The sequence below is a fragment of the Cucurbita maxima genome, unplaced genomic scaffold (assembly GCF_002738345.1).
Source record: "Cucurbita maxima cultivar Rimu unplaced genomic scaffold, Cmax_1.0 Cma_Scf00008, whole genome shotgun sequence".
In the NCBI taxonomy this organism is placed as follows: domain Eukaryota; kingdom Viridiplantae; phylum Streptophyta; class Magnoliopsida; order Cucurbitales; family Cucurbitaceae; genus Cucurbita; species Cucurbita maxima.
The window spans coordinates 4180884-4201403 of record NW_019272024.1 but is presented as its reverse complement, the minus strand read 5'-3'; the positions used below and the strand labels follow the sequence as shown (position 1 = coordinate 4201403).

At 36.6% G+C, this 20520-nt stretch overlaps 3 protein-coding genes across 7 annotated transcripts; all 3 read left to right on the top strand.

The window, feature by feature from the left end:
- The first annotated feature begins 2004 nt into the window (after positions 1-2004).
- On the top strand, positions 2005-5320 carry LOC111482948. Of its 2 annotated transcripts, XM_023128997.1 has the most exons (3): positions 2011-2173; positions 2422-2497; positions 3623-5320. In XM_023128997.1, exon 3 carries the CDS (start codon positions 3895-3897, stop codon positions 5107-5109), a length of 1215 nt encoding a protein of 404 aa, XP_022984765.1. In that variant the 5' UTR covers positions 2011-2173; positions 2422-2497; positions 3623-3894; the 3' UTR covers positions 5110-5320. The 2 variants fall into 2 exon arrangements, with proteins under 2 accessions (XP_022984764.1, XP_022984765.1); XM_023128996.1 differs by lacking the exon at positions 2422-2497 and having other exon boundaries at positions 2005-2173.
- Positions 5321-8879: 3559 nt separating this feature from the next.
- On the top strand, positions 8880-12828 carry LOC111483025 (phosphoribosylamine--glycine ligase-like). 2 transcript variants are annotated; one of them, XM_023129113.1, is made up of 6 exons: positions 8880-9132; positions 9219-9319; positions 9480-9798; positions 9886-10259; positions 10607-11137; positions 12207-12828. In XM_023129113.1, the coding sequence occupies exons 3-6, from the start codon at positions 9519-9521 to the stop codon at positions 12618-12620; spliced, it is 1599 nt and encodes a 532-aa protein (XP_022984881.1). In that variant the 5' UTR covers positions 8880-9132; positions 9219-9319; positions 9480-9518; the 3' UTR covers positions 12621-12828. The 2 variants fall into 2 exon arrangements, with proteins under 2 accessions (XP_022984881.1, XP_022984880.1); XM_023129112.1 differs by lacking the exon at positions 9219-9319.
- A 932-nt stretch (positions 12829-13760) lies between these two features.
- Positions 13761-17002, top strand: LOC111482933 (pentatricopeptide repeat-containing protein At1g10270-like). Of its 3 annotated transcripts, XM_023128980.1 has the most exons (3): positions 13761-15668; positions 15768-16235; positions 16428-17002. In XM_023128980.1, the coding sequence occupies exons 1-2, from the start codon at positions 13865-13867 to the stop codon at positions 16085-16087; spliced, it is 2124 nt and encodes a 707-aa protein (XP_022984748.1). In that variant the 5' UTR covers positions 13761-13864; the 3' UTR covers positions 16088-16235; positions 16428-17002. The 3 variants fall into 3 exon arrangements, with proteins under 3 accessions (XP_022984748.1, XP_022984747.1, XP_022984746.1); XM_023128979.1 differs by having other exon boundaries at positions 13761-16235; positions 16590-17002; XM_023128978.1 differs by having other exon boundaries at positions 13761-16235.
- Positions 17003-20520: the final 3518 nt, after the last annotated feature.

Genomic DNA, 20520 nt, shown 5'->3' with positions numbered 1-20520 from the left:
ATTTTTTTTTTTTTTTTTTTTTTTTAACAATCGTAATTTTGATATGGTCGATAAAGCCACTATATAACTCCTCGCAAAGTTGTGCATGAGAATGTTAGTCAAAGAAAACAAATTTTTCGATCACTACAACGACAACAACGGGTTCACGATGCTACCCATATACTAGAATTAGAGACAAATTTAGAGAATGGAAAGAGTCAAATGCACCGAGGCTTGCAAGGGATATTTTGAAGCGATGTGAGGGTTCAATTTTTAATGAGGTCGGGACTCGAGAGAGTGGTTAGGACATTGGAGAGGGTTGTATATTATCATCCGTGGAGATTGAGGGTTGCTCGAGGTAGAAGACGGGAAAGGGAGGAGAATTGTTGAGGATTGTTGGGAGTGAGTCCCACATTGACTAATTTAGGGAATGATCATGAGTTTATAAGTGAAGAATACTATCTCCATTGATATAAGGCTTTTTAGGAAATATCATACTATTGTGGACGGTCGTGATTACTAGCAAGAATTATGAGTAGTAGTTGCTTATCGTGGGTTGCCTTTAGGGGTCTTTTTTTTATAAAGATTATCCTTGTCAGAAAAATAGAGTGCTATTATATAGCTTTGTATCGGCCAAGTTCACGAGTTGGAGATAAGTGGACTCGAACGAAACAATTTGGCAACTGGTTAGCCACACGATTTTACTCTATGGAGATAGCAACGAACAAGTGAATGTCATCTCGGCCTTCATTAACACGTATGTAAAAGCTTTCGTCCAACACGTATGTAAAAGCTTTCGTCCAACTAGCTCGGTATTGTTACCAATCACTTTCGCTCCTCTACAAGTATACACCTTTAGAGTCACGAACAATTGTTTTCTTGTCTTTCTCTAAGTTTAATTAGTCATAGACACGTGTTTAATTACTTACCCTCCTAAAAACTCATAGAAAATAATTGAATATACATTGAACTTTACCCATAGTTTTAAGTGTAAAAAAAATAGTAGGATAGAGCGTAATCCGGTATCATTTTGTTTAAATGATACAAAACACAAAAAAGTGAGATGCAAGCGTATGCCGACCAGCTTGACCTAGTTGAGCAATTCCTCGTAAGTATCTAACTTTTAGTATTCGAAATCCACATCACATCTATTTTCTAATACCTCGATTTTTATTAGGTTTTTGTTTGGAAAATTGAATTTATACGAACTTCGTTCATCTGGGATTTAGTACTTAGAGTACTCTCCATCGATTTGTAGTTGTATCGTTTTCCAACCCACGAAAAAAAAGAGGAAATAAAGTTACACTTTCGGTGCTTGAGGTCTAAGTTTGATAACAATTTGGTCTCCTAAGGTTGATCATGATAGAATTTTGGTCTCTATCATCGGTTTTTTGTTTATTACTAACGAAACGGTAACGTTTTAACGTTTTAATTTATTTCTATTTTTTCACTTTTCCATCCATGGCCATCACTTTGATATGAACCACAACAAAAGAATTTTCATACCTCAAGGTCCAATTACAAGGACGAGAGCCAAGAAGTTTCAAGAAACCTTATACACTTATATTCAAGGTATGATGAGTTCATCAAACAAAATTCTAGAAGATGCAAGAGACTTTCCTTATATGTTGTATAAAGTTGAGTTTCAAAAAAGAGATGCATGGTACTTTAAAAATTGATTTTATAAATTAGAAATTAATTAATATTTAAGGAGGTGATTAATTAAATTAAAAGCTAGAGCATGTGCTTGCCCTCGTATAAAAAGAACGGGAAAATTATTAACGGCTACGGGCATAATTGGAAGCCAAACAGAGAATGCCATGTTCTTCTTAATCCAGGTTAGGGTACCTTAAACCTGTATACAAACAACCACCAAAGGGAGGGGTCGCCGTAAACGCCGCCACGATGATGTCCACGTAGGCTCGGATAAGCCGAACCAAATTTCTCACTCGAAGCTGGAGGCTTCGACGCGCAGCTGGAGACAGCCTGTCACCAACAAAGTCCCACTCACCTATTCCCCTAACTACGTTCTCTCGGTCCCGCTCCTCTCTCTCTTCTCTTTCTCTCTCTATCTGTCTTTCTGGCCAGCGTCTTCTCTCTCTCTCTCTCTCCCCGGAGGATTAGGGTTCTTTCGTTCCTTCTGTGATTTATCCAAAACTCCATTTCTGTTTGCTAGATCAAGATTCCCCTCGCTGTAAGCTTCCGATTGATCTGTTTTTCCTTTGATTTCGTTCGCATTTTGTTTCTCTTCTTAAATCACTGGATATCTTGTTTTCCGTCCATTTCGTTTTGATACCTCTCTTTGTATTGATTTTGTGCTAATTTATCTTGTTTTCTAAATTATTTTTTCTTTTCCTTTGACTTCCCGTTTGTAGCATGCATGTTGAGTTATGAACTATGATTTTTTATTTGGTTCTTTATTTTTTTTTTTTGTGGGTACAGAATGATTTTTCTCGGGTTTGTATTAGCTTAGCGTGTGTTGCTTCATTCCTGTGCATTTGTTGGATGCTTCTTGTTGGTGAGGGATTTTAATGACTGCATTTTCAATTATGGATAATTGAGGGTTTATCAGATTATACTCACATGGCTGAGATTTCTTAATGTTTCGTTTATATTTTTGTTTCCGGTAGGAGTTGGTTTTGAATGTTGCGTAAGCCCTGCTTTTGTATCATGGTTGAATCTTGAACCAGGAGATTTCATTGATTGATATACTACTATGACTGGCTATGCCAGTTAATATATCAGGAGTGTTTTGCTTAAGATGAAAATTCAATTCTGATTTTTCATGAATTGCGATAATTTAGTTTGGTTTGAACATGTAATTGTATCTTTCCTTCATTTTTATAGGATTATTTAGACTAATGCTAGTTCAATTCTTAAAGCAAGAATCGTTTGGTTTTACAAACTTTTGCATTGTAGTTTGTAAATATACCCATACCTAGAGTTATGTACGTATACTATTTTAGGATTAGCACAGAATTGAAAGCTAAAAATTTAGAAGAATGTTCAACTCCGGGATACTTGTTCAAGTGCTAACATTGAACAAGGCAGTTGAAGTCTTAAACCCAATCTGTGGCTTAATGTCATTCTGGAAGTCGTTTTGACGTGTCATTGCTATAATTCTTTTTGATGAAAAGAGTTTTCTTATATCAGAGAATTGAATATTTGGGTTTAAAAACTTGGCTTATTTTTCATCGATTCCCGTCTAAATATGTTGGGAAGCTTGCCCTGCTTTTTCCCTTTCATGAACTGAAGAGAATCTGTATTAAAATTTTGGCTAAATTTGGTTGAATACTTTAGGAATTTGTTTAACCTTATTATTTCCATTACATCCTTTGCTTCCATTTATTCTGTGTACACCCTCTACTGCTCATAGTTTTTTCTTCTGCACCAACTATTTTTCCTTCTCATGTAGTCTTAAAGTTGACAGTATGTATATTTGCTTGAGATGATTAAAGTGCATTTAAGCCATAGTTTCTCGTAAGCCTTCTTTGGAAATTATGGTGACCTCTCATTTATGACGTCAGCGATACTGTAGCATTCATTTTTTGAAAATTACAATCTATTTGTTCCTTACTTTTTTTTTATTCAAACTCTATATGCTTTTACTTCTAAGTTCTTATTTTCTCCCACTTCACTGCAGATGAACAAGATGGATTGTTATGCCTAGAGAAGCTTGAATACATTGGTCGGTCGTGAAGACGGGCATTGTTCTTCATGACTGCTACTTCAAATGTTGTTGCCTATCATCTTCTACAGAAATTTGTGGTTAATTTGAGTTCTATGAAAGTATTCCAGCCTGGGTTGTTGCTCTGCTTTTGTTTTCATTAGAAGTGGGAAGAAAGCTGATAAACAATTAGTGGTCCATAGTATCCATGCTGGCAGAGAGTATGCTTGGAATCTGTGCATCGAGTAATGCCCCTGACGAGATTTGCTGCCGATGCATTCGGTGTGGTGACGATTTGTTTAGTGGCCCTATTGATTCTTCTTGGTTTATTGTGCATTGTTTACTCGTGCTACTTCCGGTCTCGCATTCATAGTGAAGGTTGCATTCAACTCAGTTACTTCAGTGGTCCTTGGATAATTCGAATTACATTCATCTTATTTGTGATCTGGTGGGGTGTTGGTGAAATTAGTCGGTTAAGTTTCTTGCGAGGGGAGGGAGAATTGTTGCATGACTTAAAATGGCAGGAAACGTTATGCAAATGTTACATTGTTTCGAACCTCGGGTTTGCAGAACCTTGCCTATTTCTCACGCTCTTGTTTTTGCTTCGAGGGCCCCTCCAGAATATGGAGTCAGGAATTCTCAGCAGAAAATGGAACAGGAAAACAGCAGGGTATATTTTTCTCTACTGCTTCCCAGTGTTCGTTCTTCAGATAGTTGTTATACTTATTGGACCCCAGCTAAACAAAGATAGCAGATACGGTCAGAAACTACCGGAATATTTTACTAGTGCAGCCACCATTGTTAATGCATCTAGTTCGAAAGGTGCTCGGGACATTGCGCTCTGTACTTACCCTTTATTGAGTACTATCCTCCTTGGCTTTTTTGCCACCGTCCTAACCATCTACTTGTTTTGGCTTGGGAGGCAGATTTTGAAACTGGTCATCAATAAGAACTTGCAGAGGAGAGTGTACACACTGATATTCTCAGTTTCAGGATTCCTCCCATTAAGGGTTGTATTACTCGGTTTTTCTGTTTCGCGGAGACCAGAGCAGTTATTATTTGAAGCTCTCACCTTCTCAGCTTTTCTTGTACTTTTATGTTGTGCTGGGCTGTGTATATGCATGCTTGTGTACCTTCCAGTGGCGGATTCTTTGGCTTTGGGCAATTTACAGGATTTGGAGGCGAGGAGAAGGCCGAGCAATGATCACAATGACACTCTTTCTCTTATTGCCAACCAACAACCCCATCTCGATGATGGCCCCTCTCAAATGAGCTCTGCCAGAATCTCCGATGCCTCCTCGACGAAGAGGGGGTCGATCTCTTTTAGAACATTTGAAAAGGATGGAGCTTCTGCTGGAATGGGGACAGCAACTTTTGTGGAGCTCAGCCTTTTCTCTCCCAGCCGAGAGGCATCGCCACCGGGGTCTCCTCCGCTGCTTGGTTGGCCCATGCGCTCTGCTTGAGAAAACGCCTTTAGGCTGCGGCGGATGAGTGGCCGAGTGTGTGTTGAAATGAAAGCTTTGTGATGAGAAGCTGAGAGTATTTGTCAATTTTGCAATGAAGAAAAGAAAGAACTGATTGTAAAAAGGAAACAAGTAGCTTCTTCAATAAGGATTCTCAATTTTGGGTTTGTGTTTTTTTTATATTAGATATGATAAAATTTGCGATTTTTGGTGCTCTTCCTATCTTCTCAAACAACTACTTTCCTCTTGTGATTCACATTTGTGAAGATAGAAAAAATAGGGAAAAAGAACAGTTCAGCTATTTTTTATTTTGCATAAAAAGGTAAAATATATATATATATTTTTAGACATTTATTTAAATTTTGTAATTTAATTTTATTATATATTTAAAAAAAATCACTTGAGTTGTTCAAAGAATAAATAATAAAAAAAAATATCAAATATGAAATTAAATAAAAGTGAAAATATGTATTTAGAATTATATATTAAGCAAAAATGTATATTTTAAAATTAAAGTAGATTCGGTTTAATTCGAACGGTTACGAGTTGAATTGGGTTGATTGAATTTTTTGAACAACATGTCAATTTTGTTAATTTGATTGTCGCCGTTGTTACTCACCATTGCTACATCTCTTCGTCACATCAACCGTCATTTGCCATCAATGAGGAACCAAGTGCTCTTCCTTTGTAGCAATTCAAATATGAGGTCTAAAAAGCTAAACGTTCAACGTCATATTTTTTAAATTTCAGCAAGTACTATCCTTCTTAGTTCGTGAACATTACTATAGTTATATAAATAATAAGAAAAATTACGTCCATAAATTCAAGTTAAGAAACATTTTTATCCCTTAATTTTCAAGTTCGACATTATAACTTCTAAGTTTTATTTTTAGTAACATTGTCTCCCATTTTTTTGTATTACTAATCTAAAATGAATGTCATACTATATATATTAAATTAATTTTTTAAAAAAAATTCCCTTGTAAAGTCTTAATAAGTTTGGTGGTTAAAGTAAAAGTGATAAATAAAATTAATCTAAAAAAAATGGTCTGAGAATAAAATGTATAAAAATATGATGTCTGAATAAATGGTATGAAAATAAAAAATAATTGTATTTAATATTACATTTCAATGTTATAGTATTTCATATAACTAAATAAAATTTATATTTGGTTCTTAATTTTTAGATAATTGATTGTTGTTATATTTATTAGTCAAATTATTAAAATAATTTTACCTTAATTCATTAATAAATATATTGAAAATAATATGTCATTTAACAATTCATTTAAATAATTATCAATACAATAATCAAATTTAAGAACTAATTACGTGTTATATTTTAAAATTTAAAATATCGTAAATTATTTTAAACAATATCCTAAAAATAAATAACAAGAAGGAGAATGTTAGATATAAAGAGAATATATATATATATATATATATATATATATATATATATATATATATATATATATTATTTAAAAAATGTATAAGAAAAAAAGAGGGAGAAAATATTATTTAGGGATTAAATAAAAATTTTAAAATGTGGGACCCACATTTAATTGGAATAAAATGAGAAATCGACGTTATGATTATGATGTTTACTCAAATTATAATTGGAATAAAATTTGGGAATCTTATTTTCATAAATTATTCTCCTAACAAAATAAGATATTATTCCTTAGTTACTTTCCACAATTTGTTCCCTAATTTTTATTTATTTTCATATTATTCTAATTCTAGTTTTTTTTTTTTTTTTCAATTTCCACCTCATTTTATTACAATTTTATTGGATAAAATCTTATATATATTAAACATGTAAACAGAAATAGAAAATATATTTTAATTATGTCGTATGTTATTTATTTAATGTATTTTAATATATGTTAAATTAATAATACGTATTTTGCTTTTTTTTTATGAAAATTACTAATATTTTATTTTAAAAATACTTTTAACAAAATCCTTAAATTTATAAAAATACTTTTAAACTATTTATAAAATTAAAAAATTATATTAATTTTCAAGTGTTAACCTCATTAATACTTTATTTTAAAAATACTCGCGAATATTTTAAAGTAATATTAATACTTTTCTAAAAGTATATATCATTATTATATTATTATAATCTTCTCTTCTCTCACTTTCATTTTATTCTTTATAGGTCGTTTTCTTTGTACTTTCTATTGTTTCAACAATTAGAGGAATAAAATTTAAGATAATTCAAATTTTATTTATTTTTTAAATTTTAATTAAGGAGTTAAAATTTTTGTTTCATTATTTGATGTGTTTTCAATTTCTTATAAAAAATGAAAATATTACTTATTTAAGTAATAAAATCTTTAAGTTCTCTATTTCTCTATTTGGCATCCACAATTGAAAGAAAATGTTTTTTAAATTTTAAATTAAAAAAAAAAAAAAAAACAGAAATGATTTTGATAGCCTAATAGATTTATTTAATTGCCAAGGCTAAAGAACGAAAGTAAAATAAAACTTTTAAAATTATAATATTATTTTATATTATTAAAATATATAATAAGAACTAACTAATAAACCTCTCCTATATTTTTTTTATGATGTTGGACAAAAATATCTAGAAATAAAATGCTTGAAAATTAAATAATTAAATAAAGTATTTTCCACAATTCTATTACATTATTTAATTAAATAATTAATTATTATTAGTTATTTTACTTTTATTAAGTTAGAATATTGAAATAATTTTAATTAATTAAAATTTAATTTAATTTTAATTATTGTACTGTTTTTTAGTTTATTTTGTAATAAATCTTAATAATTATTATTTATTAAAATTCTATAAACTCTTAATGATAAATAATTAGCCCAATTTATAAAAATTAGACGTTATATATGAGATAGAATTATAATAATTTATTAATAAAATAATAAAAATAATTTAAAAAGATGCATAAAATAATTATTACAATAGAATATTTATTTATAGTTTATTATTAACCAATATAATTCCCTATACCTTCCAAGCAAATTTTGGAAAAAATTTAGAAGCTAAGTATGAGACAACGAAAGTTAAAACATGGTTAGTTAAAAGTATGGAAACTGTCGTGCTTTAGGACATTTATCTACTCTAAAATAGAGGGAGACAGATAGAAGAGCCACTGAAATACAGTCTCTTATGTATGTCGAGGCTTCGGTTAACCACAGAGTGGCCAAGAACATTATTGTCGACTTTGGAGCCACTCACAACTTCATGACAGAGTCTGGAATGAAACACTTGAACGTTTCACTAACCTTATCATGTTAATACAGGGGTGTATAACCATTTATTAAAATCATGTCTACATATGCTAGGGCTAAAATGGTAAAAAATGTACTATAGGAGATGTGACTAGTTGTCAATTCTTCATACCCAGTTATATACTATCAGAACTGTGGTTGTTGCTTATTCGCTTTTAATCTATAATATTGCTTTCTTTCGAATTACTCTCAACGCATTTTCTCGCTCACGTTTTATGAAACATTTTATGTCAAATATGACTCGAGTTTTCATCATACGTTAAGCTTATTCACATAGTTCGATTTTCACACTGTTGACTTTTTCGTTAGATTAAAACAAGTATTGCACGGTCGCTGTACGAGGTTCTACACACTTCGAAAACTTGAGCGTTTGTGCTTCAAGCAATGCATCCATCTCATTAACACATGTATGTATGCATGCATGCATGCATACATACATACATATTTATTTATTTATATTATGAGTTAATCAAATTTAAGCAAAATACTTGCTCTCCTTTTTCTCACCCCTTTATTTCTTGTTCCTTCCTTTCTCGCCGCAGCCAATTCACCGGCCTATTTTCCCGTCCAAACCTCGCCGCCTGAGAATTTTCCGGCTCTTTGAAGGGGAAAAAAATTCCTACGCTTACTAAGAAATTCGAAGAAGCTCTGAACCAGCAGTGGCTCACTGTTTTCTCTTCGATTTTCTTCTTCTTCTTCTTCAACATTTCATTCTCTGTTTCTACCTTGAATCTTACGAAAAAGGTCAGTTGTGTTCTTATTCTCTATCTATGTTTCAACTTTCGGTTTACAAATGATTATAATAAGTGATGACGGAAAAATCTTTACAGCTCCCTTTGCCATCCACAGTTTCTTGTTTCTAATTGCAACAAAAACCAGTGGACTAACCCACTGGATTGTGAAAGAAATCGATTCTCCGAAGCACGATTTTGTATGTTTTAGCATTTTCTCTTTCATATCTTGTGCGCCTTTTCTGTTTGAGGTCGTTTTCGTATTGAAATTTTCAATTATAATAGGGATAAGGAAAATTGTCCACGGTTCTTAGCTTTGATTTGAACTCCATTGCATAAATTTCTTGCTCATCTCTGCAGTTTTAGGGTCGATTTTGAAAGAGAAAGTTATTGAGAGAAATGTCTTGCACCACTCTTAGTCTTGGAGGAGGATCATTCAAGTTTTGTAGCATTGATAGGGGCTGCCAGATAAAGAATCATCTCCGATTCTCTAATGGGTTTGTGCGCAATGGACGATGCAATTTAGTCTGTAACTCTGCAATGTCTTTCTCCCCCCTTAGCTTCCATTCTCTTCCACGTCAGGATTTTCAATTCCACCATCGTTCACGTTTCTCCTCCCATGTCATCAACTGTTCTACTTTTAACTCAGAGGCGTCAATCTCTTCTAATAAGGCAAATGGTAATTTGGGGTCCTTGGAAAATTGGTCTTGTTCGGATGATATTAGAGTTTTTTTTATGGAAATTGTTGTTTGAAACTTACTTGCAGACGAACGAGTTATTGTATTGGTGATTGGTGGAGGAGGGAGAGAACATGCGCTTTGCTATGCACTGAAGCGCTCTCCTTCCTGTGATGCTGTGTTCTGTGCACCAGGCAATGCCGGGATTTCGAGCTCGGGCGATGCCACTTGTATTCCTGACCTCCATATCGACGACAGTGCTGCTGTCATTTCCTTTTGTCGAAAATGGAATGTAGGATTGGTTGTTGTAGGCCCTGAGGCCCCTCTTGTTGCAGGGCTTGCAAATGATTTAGTGAAGGCTGGGATTCCTACTTTTGGCCCCTCATCTGAGGCTGCTGCTTTGGAAGGCTCCAAAAATTTCATGAAGCGTTTGTGTGATAAATATGGAATCCCCACTGCAAAGGTTTGTTTTTGTTGTTCTTGGCTCTGTACCTTAAACTTGTATGCTTAGTTCCTAGCCAAACTTTGGTATTCAATAACTTTCTATTTGAGTTTTCGTCATGTAAAACTGAAAATTCTTTCATATCTCCTTGGATCGAATTGGGGTGTGGATAATCTCAGGGATTGATTGATCGGGATGAGTTCGATACTCTTCCACCCGCTATGAAAAGAAATAGGCACATCAAGAAAATTTAGTATAATGTTTGATCTTGGCTTTGCAACATTAATGAGAATTGAAGAACATTAATGAGAATTGAAGAACATTAATGAGATCTGACTAACCTTTGTCACATGGATTACTTGGTACAGTATCAATCCTTTACAGACCCTTCTGCTGCAAAGCAATATATTCAAGAACAAGGCGCCCCTATAGTCATCAAAGCAGATGGATTGGCTGCTGGAAAAGGAGTTGTTGTCGCTACGACATTGGAGGAGCCTTATGAAGCTGTTGATGCAATGCTTGTGAAGGGTGCTTTTGGTTCGGCCGGTGGTTGTGTCGTTGTGGAAGAATACCTAGAAGGAGAAGAAGCTTCCTTTTTTGCTCTTGTAGATGGAGAGAATGCCATACCCCTAGAATCTGCCCAGGATCATAAAAGAGTAGGGGACGGTGACACGGGACCTAATACAGGTGGTATGGGTGCTTACTCCCCAGCTCCTATCATAACAAGGGAGCTTCAAAGGATAGTCATGGAGTCTATAATTCTACCTACGGTAAAAGGAATGGCAGAAGAGGGTTGCAGGTTTGTTGGGGTTTTGTTTGCTGGCCTTATGATTGAGAAGAAGTCTGGCTTGCCAAAGTTGATTGAATACAACGTACGCTTTGGGGATCCGGAGTGTCAGGTTAGTCGACTCACATTGAACTTTTTTGCTTGTAATTTGACCATGTGTGCTTGCAGATACATTCCAAGGTAGAATGAGTTAGATATTCTTTACTCCATGGAGCATTGGAGTTCATGAAATGACTAACTTGTGGCTAGTGAGTTTGTTAGATTCTTGACTGGAGCCCTTTCTTGTAGTTCGACTCGTTTTTGTATGCTGGCGTATTCTTCCATTTCTTCTGAAGTCGGGTTTTTTCATGTAATGGCCCAAGTTCTTTTGGGCTTCCCCCTCAAAAAACGCGTCTGCTAAGGAGAGGTTTCCACACCCTTATAATGAATACTGTTCCCCTCTCCGACCGATGTAGGATCTCATATTTCATGACAAAAGACGCTAACTTGTAGATAGTCAAGGGAAAAGTACAAAAGAAACTGTCAGGGAATAGCGACAATAATCCTCTTTGGGCTTTCCTTGAAGGTTTTTAAAACGCGTTTGCTAGGGTGAGGTTTCCCTCACCCTTATAAAGAATGTTTCGTTTTCCTCCCCAACTAATGGGGATCTCACAATCCAACCCCCTTCAGGGCCTAAAATGTTCCTCTCTCTAATCGATGTGGGACCCCCCAATCTACCCCCTTCAGGGCCAGCGTCCTCACTGGCACACCTCCCGGTGTCCACTCCCCTTCAGGATTCAAGCTCACCGCTAGCCGATATTGTTCTTGTTGGGCTTTCCCTTTTGAGTTTCCCCTCAAGGTTTTTAAAACACATTTGCTAGAGAGGTTTTCACGCCCTTATAAAGAATATTTTGTTCTCTTCCGAATCGATGTGGGCCCTAGGTCACAAAAGATACACAAAGATGAAAGCAGAGATGATGATGATATAAGAACTGAAATGGGACATAGCAAGAGGTCAAGAGTTGTACACAATCTAAAAACAAGGCCTGCTGACAACAGAGCTGCTCCTTTTCATTAATTTCTATATCCTTCATCTTTCATATTTCCCTTTTTTGCTTCAACTTGTGAGAACTATCACCTTTTGTGTAGCCTTGTTCTTGACATGTTTCTGATCATAAACCTCTGGCCTTGATGAAAAGCAGGTGCTGATGGTTAGGTTGGAATCAGACCTTGCAAAAGTTCTTCTTGCAACATGTAGAGGAGAGCTAACTGGGGTTTCACTGAATTGGTCCCCGGGGTCTTCGATGGTGGTCGTGATGGCGAGCAAGGGCTATCCTGGGGCGTACGAGAAGGGAACTATGATTCAAAACCTCGAAGAAGCAGAGGTCGTTGCTCCATCTGTTAAGATATTTCATGCTGGCACTTCTTCCGACTCCGAAGGCAACTTCATTGCTGTTGGCGGGCGTGTTCTTGGGGTTGCTGCAAAAGGCAAAAACATCGAAGAGGCACGGGACAGAGCATACCAAGCAGTCGAGGAAATCCGTTGGTCGGGTGGGTTCTACAGGAAGGATATAGGGTGGAGAGCTCTAGAAAAGCAATTTTCTTTGCAGGAATAATGCACAAGTTTGAGAATTAATAGGAACATGTATGAGTTCACGTCTTCATGAATAAGTTCTCACTTATTTCTTCAGCTGTTGGGGGAAACTATCTGTTGTATAAAAAACTAATGATGAATGTTCTTGAGCTTCAGCCATTGCTTTCCCTTCAATCCATTGATGTAATCTCGGATTGCCATCCATGAAATTAACCAAATAGTTTAATCCAGTTAATACTATTGTGATAATTATGCTTTTCAAAAATATTTTGTTAGGAAACCCGAATCTCCACGATGGTAAGATATTGTTCATTTTTTTTATTATGATCATTCCCTAAATTAGCCGATGTGGGATTGTCATCCAATACCTTCCCTCAAACAGAGTACGAGACTTTCATCCAACACCCCTTAATCGAGGCTTGACTCCTTTTTCTTTTGGAGTCTTTATCATTTTTTACTATGCCTTCTAAGAGCCGACTTCTTTTTCTTTTGGAGTGTTTAGGGCATGACTCTGATACTATGTTAGATGAACACGACTCTCTACACAATGGTATGATATTGTCTACTTTGAGCATAAACCTTCATGGCTTTACTTTGGGTTTCACCGAAATGCCTCATTCCAATGGAGATAGTATTCTTTGATGATCATTCTCTAAATTAGCGGATGTGAGACTTTTATCATCCAACATTTATCATTGATTTTGAACTTGGAAAAAATAGTTACTTTAATGAACTTGATAAATTAGTGAAGACGAGTACTTGATCATTCTAAAATAGAGATGTTTTGCAAAGACGGGTTTTTAAAATTTAGTTTTTGTAATTTTAAAATTATTTTTTAGGGCTATTTATGGATATATATATATATATATATATTTTGTTAAAAGAATTAAATTTTCATAAATAAATTGGTAAATATATTCACATTGGGTCTATTTTTTTTAATAAAATTTGTTGCATTTAACTCCGTTGATCTATGATTTATTAACATTTAAAAATCTAAAATAATATTTTATCGTTTATTAAGAATTAATTTTTTTTTAATAATATTGTGTTTTTTTTTTAGAAATTCATTTTTAATTGTATAATACTTATGTGCCAAAAAAAAAAAAAAAAAAAAAAGCATAATAAACCAATATAAAACGCCAGCTATCTTCTTCACTAAGCACTGAAATGTTTCAAAGCTCTCTCTTTTCTAGGGTTTAACCAGTTCTTCACCTTTCCTCCTCCTTGTTCCGGCGGCTTCCGCTCTCTCTCCGCCGTTGAATCATGTCACTTTACCGCCTCCTTCTCCGCTCTTTTCGCCGCTCTTCAACCTCTCCGTCGCATTCCCAATCTCTGAGTATTGGTCCTCTGAACCACCATTTGCTGTCTCCAATTCCACCGTCCTCTCAAAGTTCTTCTCCTATCTCGCTCCTTCATGCCCGTTCATTTGCTTTTTCCTCTGCCGAAGAGGCTGCTGCCGAAAGACGCCGTAGAAAGCGCCGTCTTCGTATTGAACCTCCTCTCCATGCACTTCGTCGCGACAACTACCCGCCTCCACAGCGTGATCCCAATGCTCCTCGTCTTCCTGATTCCACATCCGCTCTTGTGGGACCTCGTCTTAATCTTCACAATCGTGTTCAATCCCTGATTCGTGCTGGTGATCTTGATGCAGCTTCTGCGGTTGCTCGCCACTCCGTGTTCTCGAATACGCGGCCGACGGTTTTCACTTGTAACGCTATTATTGCTGCTATGTATCGGGCCAAGAGGTACAGTGATGCGATTGCACTGTTTCAATTCTTTTTTAATCAGTCGAATATAGTTCCCAATGTTGTGTCGTATAATAACTTGATTAATGCTCATTGCGATGAGGGCCGTGTTGATGTGAGTCTTGAGATTTATCGTCATATTATTGCAAACGCCCCATTTAGTCCCTCGGCAGTGACTTATCGGCATCTGACTAAGGGATTGATTGATTCTGGGAGAATTGGGGAGGCTGTGGATCTTCTGCGGGAAATGTTGAATAAAGGTCATGGGGCTGATTCGTTGGTCTATAATAATTTGATTTCTGGGTTTCTAAATTTGGAGAATTTGGAGAAGGCGAATGAACTGTTTGATGAGTTGAAGGAGAGGTGTTTGGTGTATGATGGAGTTGTGAATGCTACGTTCATGGATTGGTTTTTTAATAGAGGGAAAGAGAAGGAGGCCATGGAATCGTACAAGTCATTGCTTGATAGGCAATTCAAGATGATTCCCGCGACTTGCAATGTGCTGTTGGAAGTTTTGCTTAAACATGGGAAGAAAACGGAGGCTTGGACCTTATTTGATCAGATGTTGGATAACCACACTCCGCCAAATTTTCAAGCAGTCAATTCAGATACGTTCAACATAATGGTTAATGAGTGTTTTAAGCTCGGCAAGTTCTCCGAAGCAGTAGAGACTTTCCGGAAGGTGGGAACTCAACCAAAGTCGAGGCCTTTTGCTATGGACGTTGCAGGGTATAATAATATCATCGGTAGGTTTTGTGAGCAGGGAATGATGGCAGATGCTGAGACTTTCTTTGCTGAACTTTGTTCAAAGTCTTTGTCCCCTGATGTCCCAACTCACCGAACGCTAATAGAAGCGTACTTAAAGATTGAGCAGATTGATGATGCATTGAGAGTTTTTAACAGAATGGTCGATGTTGGTTTGCGAGTTGTTGCTAGCTTTGGAAATAGGGTATTTGGAGAATTGATTAAGAACGGCAAGGTAGTTGACTGTGCTCAGATTTTAACAAAAATGGGAGAGAGGGATCCTAAACCAGATCCCACATGCTACGACGTGGTGATCCAAGGGCTGTGCAATGAAGGGGCACTGGATGCTAGTCGGGAGTTGCTCGACCAAATAATGAGGTACGGTATTGGTCTCACTCCTGCACTTCAGGAATTCGTTAAAGAGGCATTTGTAAAGGCTGGCCGGAGTGAAGAGATTGAAAGACTGCTAAATATGAATAGATGGGGACATGCTCCATATCGCCCCCCCTCTGGACCCCCAAGGATATCACAATCGCAGGTACCACCTCAAATGGGACCTCCTCGTCCGCCACCTCAAGGACACCCGCCAATGGCCGAACCACATTGGCAACCTTCCATAAACCCTCAAGCTGGAGGAAGTTGTGCCCCTTCATCACCTCAAATGACAGGTCCTCAAGGACACCCGCCAATGGCAGAACCACATTGGCGGCCTTCCATAAACCCTCAAGCGAGAGGAAGTTATGCCCCTTCATCACCTCAAATGACAGGTCCTCAAGGACACCCGCCAATGGCAGAACCACATTGGCGGCCTTCCATAAACCCTCAAGCGGGAGGAAGTTATGGTCCTTCATCACCTCAAATGACAGGTCCTAACTATTTTCAATCAGGATCAGCTCAAATGACAAGACCACAACAGCCACCGTTCGATCCGTCGCCAATGGAGGAACAACATCACTCACAACAACCCCCTCAAATAGCTGGCCAGACGGTAGCTTGATTCTTAGCTTCCTAAGTTATTGGAGGATGCTACTGTCAAATTTTGACTTTGAGCTGACAGGGCAATATGTGATCAATTACATACCACCACCACCTCCTTGTGCTGCATGTTCCTTCTGTCAGTTCACCTCAAGTGTCTTCCATTCAAGGTATTTTGGTTAGTACAAGGATCTGGTTATACCCATGGTGTCTGTCATAGATATTATGTAGTTACCTGAGATATTAGGGTCGTTTACCTTGTTACTCTATTTAAACTCGCAAATTTATTAATACTATTTTGATGCACAATAATTTGAAATATCATTACACATTTGTAAGAACGGAATCTGATCTGAATGCAGGGGCATAGTCTCTGCCTACATCCTAATTATATTGGGGGACTCCAAGAACACAATTTAGTCGGTTTCTATGTATTTTATGGAGAGAATTGGGATATAGTGGTGATCTGGTTAGCAAGCAGGCTTACAAAACTTATTAAATAGTGTAGTACTCGGTGTCTACAGTAATATAAACAGCCAGAGCACGGCTGAGTTCGAGCCACCGTGACCCTATCCGCCAATGCTGGAGCTTAATATCTGGAAGCATTTTGCTACTGTAGCGACGACGCCCATATCGGGTCGGTTCGTCATATGGTATTACAAAACTGTGGACAGAATTTGTCAAAGACTTGTAGACAGTTTGAAAGTGCAACTGGGATACAGCTCTCAGTAAACAACATTTTTGCATTTGAGGTTTAGAGCTAGCATTAAAGAAATATATAACTTTGGTTCGGTTTAGGTTAATCAAGTAAGTGGTGTTACTATTGGTTTTGTTTGATAAATAGTATGAAGTATGAGCGGCACATTCTCTATGATCCCTACTTGTGTCGTGTTTTATGGCGATTTGATGTATATTATGTTATGTTATGAATTATACCTCGAAATGACTATTCTATGACTATTCTATGTTATGAATCTTATTGTGAATTTAATGATGTATTTTGCATGAAATCTTGACATGTTATGTCATACATACTAAATAGCATGTTCATTTTAGGTGCATGAAATATTGTTAAGCCAGGTATGTTATTTATTAAAGTTACCTTTATGAAAGAGGTATGACCTGTATCACATGTATATGCTATGATTTAAAAATGTAGGGAGCTCATGCATTTTGTGTCATGTGTATCAGGATATTTCTTTCTTACGATGAGTACAAATGCGTACGCTACGATATTGTGTATATCATGATATTATGCATGCTCTTTTCCATTTAAGACTTTTCCAACCGCTAGTTGAAGGCCAGGACCAAAGATACGTATACGAGCCCACCAGGGGGTCCATGTGTGCATGTATACGAGCCCATCAGGGGGTCCATGTGTGCATACGTAGGTCGTGTGTAGAAAAGTAATGCACATCCAAGTCCGGACTAAAAAGTGAGACCAAGCCCATGAATGATAATGAAAGGATAGGTCCAAACATGATTGCATGTATTTGTATTTTACGATCCCAAAATTGGGGCTACTTGCTCGGTATTTTTAAATACGCAAGCCATGTCCTATGTTTTTTTAGGTAAAGGCAAGACCCTCTTTCTTACGATGAGTACAAATGCGTACGCTACGATATTGTGTATATCATGATATTATGCATGCTCTTTTCCATTTAAGACTTTTCCAACCGCTAGTTGAAGGCCAGGACCAAAGATACGTATACGAGCCCACCAGGGGGTCCATGTGTGCATGTATACGAGCCCATCAGGGGGTCCATGTGTGCATACGTAGGTCGTGTGTAGAAAAGTAATGCACATCCAAGTCCGGACTAAAAAGTGAGACCAAGCCCATGAATGATAATGAAAGGATAGGTCCAAACATGATTGCATGTATTTGTATTTTACGATCCCAAAATTGGGGCTACTTGCTCGGTATTTTTAAATACGCAAGCCATGTCCTATGTTTTTTTAGGTAAAGGCAAGACCCTCTTTCTTACGATGAGTACAAATGCGTACGCTACGATATTGTGTATATCATGATATTATGCATGCTCTTTTCCATTTAAGACTTTTCCAACCGCTAGTTGAAGGCCAGGACCAAAGATACGTATACGAGCCCACCAGGGGGTCCATGTGTGCATGTATACGAGCCCATCAGGGGGTCCATGTGTGCATACGTAGGTCGTGTGTAGAAAAGTAATGCACATCCAAGTCCGGACTAAAAAGTGAGACCAAGCCCATGAATGATAATGAAAGGATAGGTCCAAACATGATTGCATGTATTTGTATTTTACGATCCCAAAATTGGGGCTACTTGCTCGGTATTTTTAAATACGCAAGCCATGTCCTATGTTTTTTTAGGTAAAGGCAAGACCCTCTTTCTTACGATGAGTACAAATGCGTACGCTACGATATTGTGTATATCATGATATTATGCATGCTCTTTTCCATTTAAGACTTTTCCAACCGCTAGTTGAAGGCCAGGACCAAAGATACGTATACGAGCCCACCAGGGGGTCCATGTGTGCATGTATACGAGCCCATCAGGGGGTCCATGTGTGCATACGTAGGTCGTGTGTAGAAAAGTAATGCACATCCAAGTCCGGACTAAAAAGTGAGACCAAGCCCATGAATGATAATGAAAGGATAGGTCCAAACATGATTGCATGTATTTGTATTTTACGATCCCAAAATTGGGGCTACTTGCTCGGTATTTTTAAATACGCAAGCCATGTCCTATGTTTTTTTAGGTAAAGGCAAGACCCTCTTTCTTACGATGAGTACAAATGCGTACGCTACGATATTGTGTATATCATGATATTATGCATGCTCTTTTCCATTTAAGACTTTTCCAACCGCTAGTTGAAGGCCAGGACCAAAGATACGTATACGAGCCCACCAGGGGGTCCATGTGTGCATGTATACGAGCCCATCAGGGGGTCCATGTGTGCATACGTAGGTCGTGTGTAGAAAAGTAATGCACATCCAAGTCCGGACTAAAAAGTGAGACCAAGCCCATGAATGATAATGAAAGGATAGGTCCAAACATGATTGCATGTATTTGTATTTTACGATCCCAAAATTGGGGCTACTTGCTCGGTATTTTTAAATACGCAAGCCATGTCCTATGTTTTTTTAGGTAAAGGCAAGACCCTCTTTCTTACGATGAGTACAAATGCGTACGCTACGATATTGTGTATATCATGATATTATGCATGCTCTTTTCCATTTAAGACTTTTCCAACCGCTAGTTGAAGGCCAGGACCAAAGATACGTATACGAGCCCACCAGGGGGTCCATGTGTGCATGTATACGAGCCCATCAGGGGGTCCATGTGTGCATACGTAGGTCGTGTGTAGAAAAGTAATGCACATCCAAGTCCGGACTAAAAAGTGAGACCAAGCCCATGAATGATAATGAAAGGATAGGTCCAAACATGATTGCATGTATTTGTATTTTACGATCCCAAAATTGGGGCTACTTGCTCGGTATTTTTAAATACGCAAGCCATGTCCTATGTTTTTTTAGGTAAAGGCAAGACCCTCTTTCTTACGATGAGTACAAATGCGTACGCTACGATATTGTGTATATCATGATATTATGCATGCTCTTTTCCATTTAAGACTTTTCCAACCGCTAGTTGAAGGCCAGGACCAAAGATACGTATACGAGCCCACCAGGGGGTCCATGTGTGCATGTATACGAGCCCATCAGGGGGTCCATGTGTGCATACGTAGGTCGTGTGTAGAAAAGTAATGCACATCCAAGTCCGGACTAAAAAGTGAGACCAAGCCCATGAATGATAATGAAAGGATAGGTCCAAACATGATTGCATGTATTTGTATTTTACGATCCCAAAATTGGGGCTACTTGCTCGGTATTTTTAAATACGCAAGCCATGTCCTATGTTTTTTTAGGTAAAGACAAGACCCTTTTGTACGGATGATCGACATCATTGATCTAGTTAGATTCATTTATTTCAACAATATCTTATTATTAGGTAAGTCCCATAAATTTTATTTATTTTAAAATAGTTCAAAATACTTTTCTCGATATTTAATTGAATATTATTGTTGAATTTAACCCCCTAGTTCATAAAATAGGTTTTTCTCCAAAGGCAATTCAATTTTCTATAATTATATAAAATAATAATAATTTAAATTAAATACATATCACTTACTACGAAATTAATATTATCTACTTCAAATATTCCTTTTTTTTATTAAATTCATATTAATGACGTTAAATATTAATTAGTTTTTATTTCTAACTACTTTATTTCATTAGTTTGGACTATAATTATGGTCAACATAAATATAGCTCTATAATTATCGTAAACATAAATATAGTTAAATCATTAAATATATATATATATATTTTTTTTAATGGAGGATGAAATTTCAAATTTGTATTTCATTAAAAATAAATTAAAAAAAAAAAAAAAAACTAAATTTAGCTGGCTCACGT

Excerpts from the sequence above, each read along its gene's own strand:
- LOC111483025 (XM_023129112.1), top strand. The coding sequence starts at position 9,519 with ATGTCTTGCACCACTCTTAGTCTTGGAGGAGGATCATTCAAGTTTTGT. Across the intron at positions 9,799-9,885 it reads CTCTTCTAATAAGGCAAATG|ACGAACGAGTTATTGTATTG; the intron begins GTAATTTGGGGT and ends ACTTACTTGCAG. Across the intron at positions 11,138-12,206 it reads TTGGGGATCCGGAGTGTCAG|GTGCTGATGGTTAGGTTGGA; the intron begins GTTAGTCGACTC and ends GATGAAAAGCAG.
- LOC111482933 (XM_023128979.1), top strand. The coding sequence starts at position 13,865 with ATGTCACTTTACCGCCTCCTTCTCCGCTCTTTTCGCCGCTCTTCAACC.
- LOC111482948 (XM_023128996.1), top strand. The coding sequence starts at position 3,895 with ATGCCCCTGACGAGATTTGCTGCCGATGCATTCGGTGTGGTGACGATT.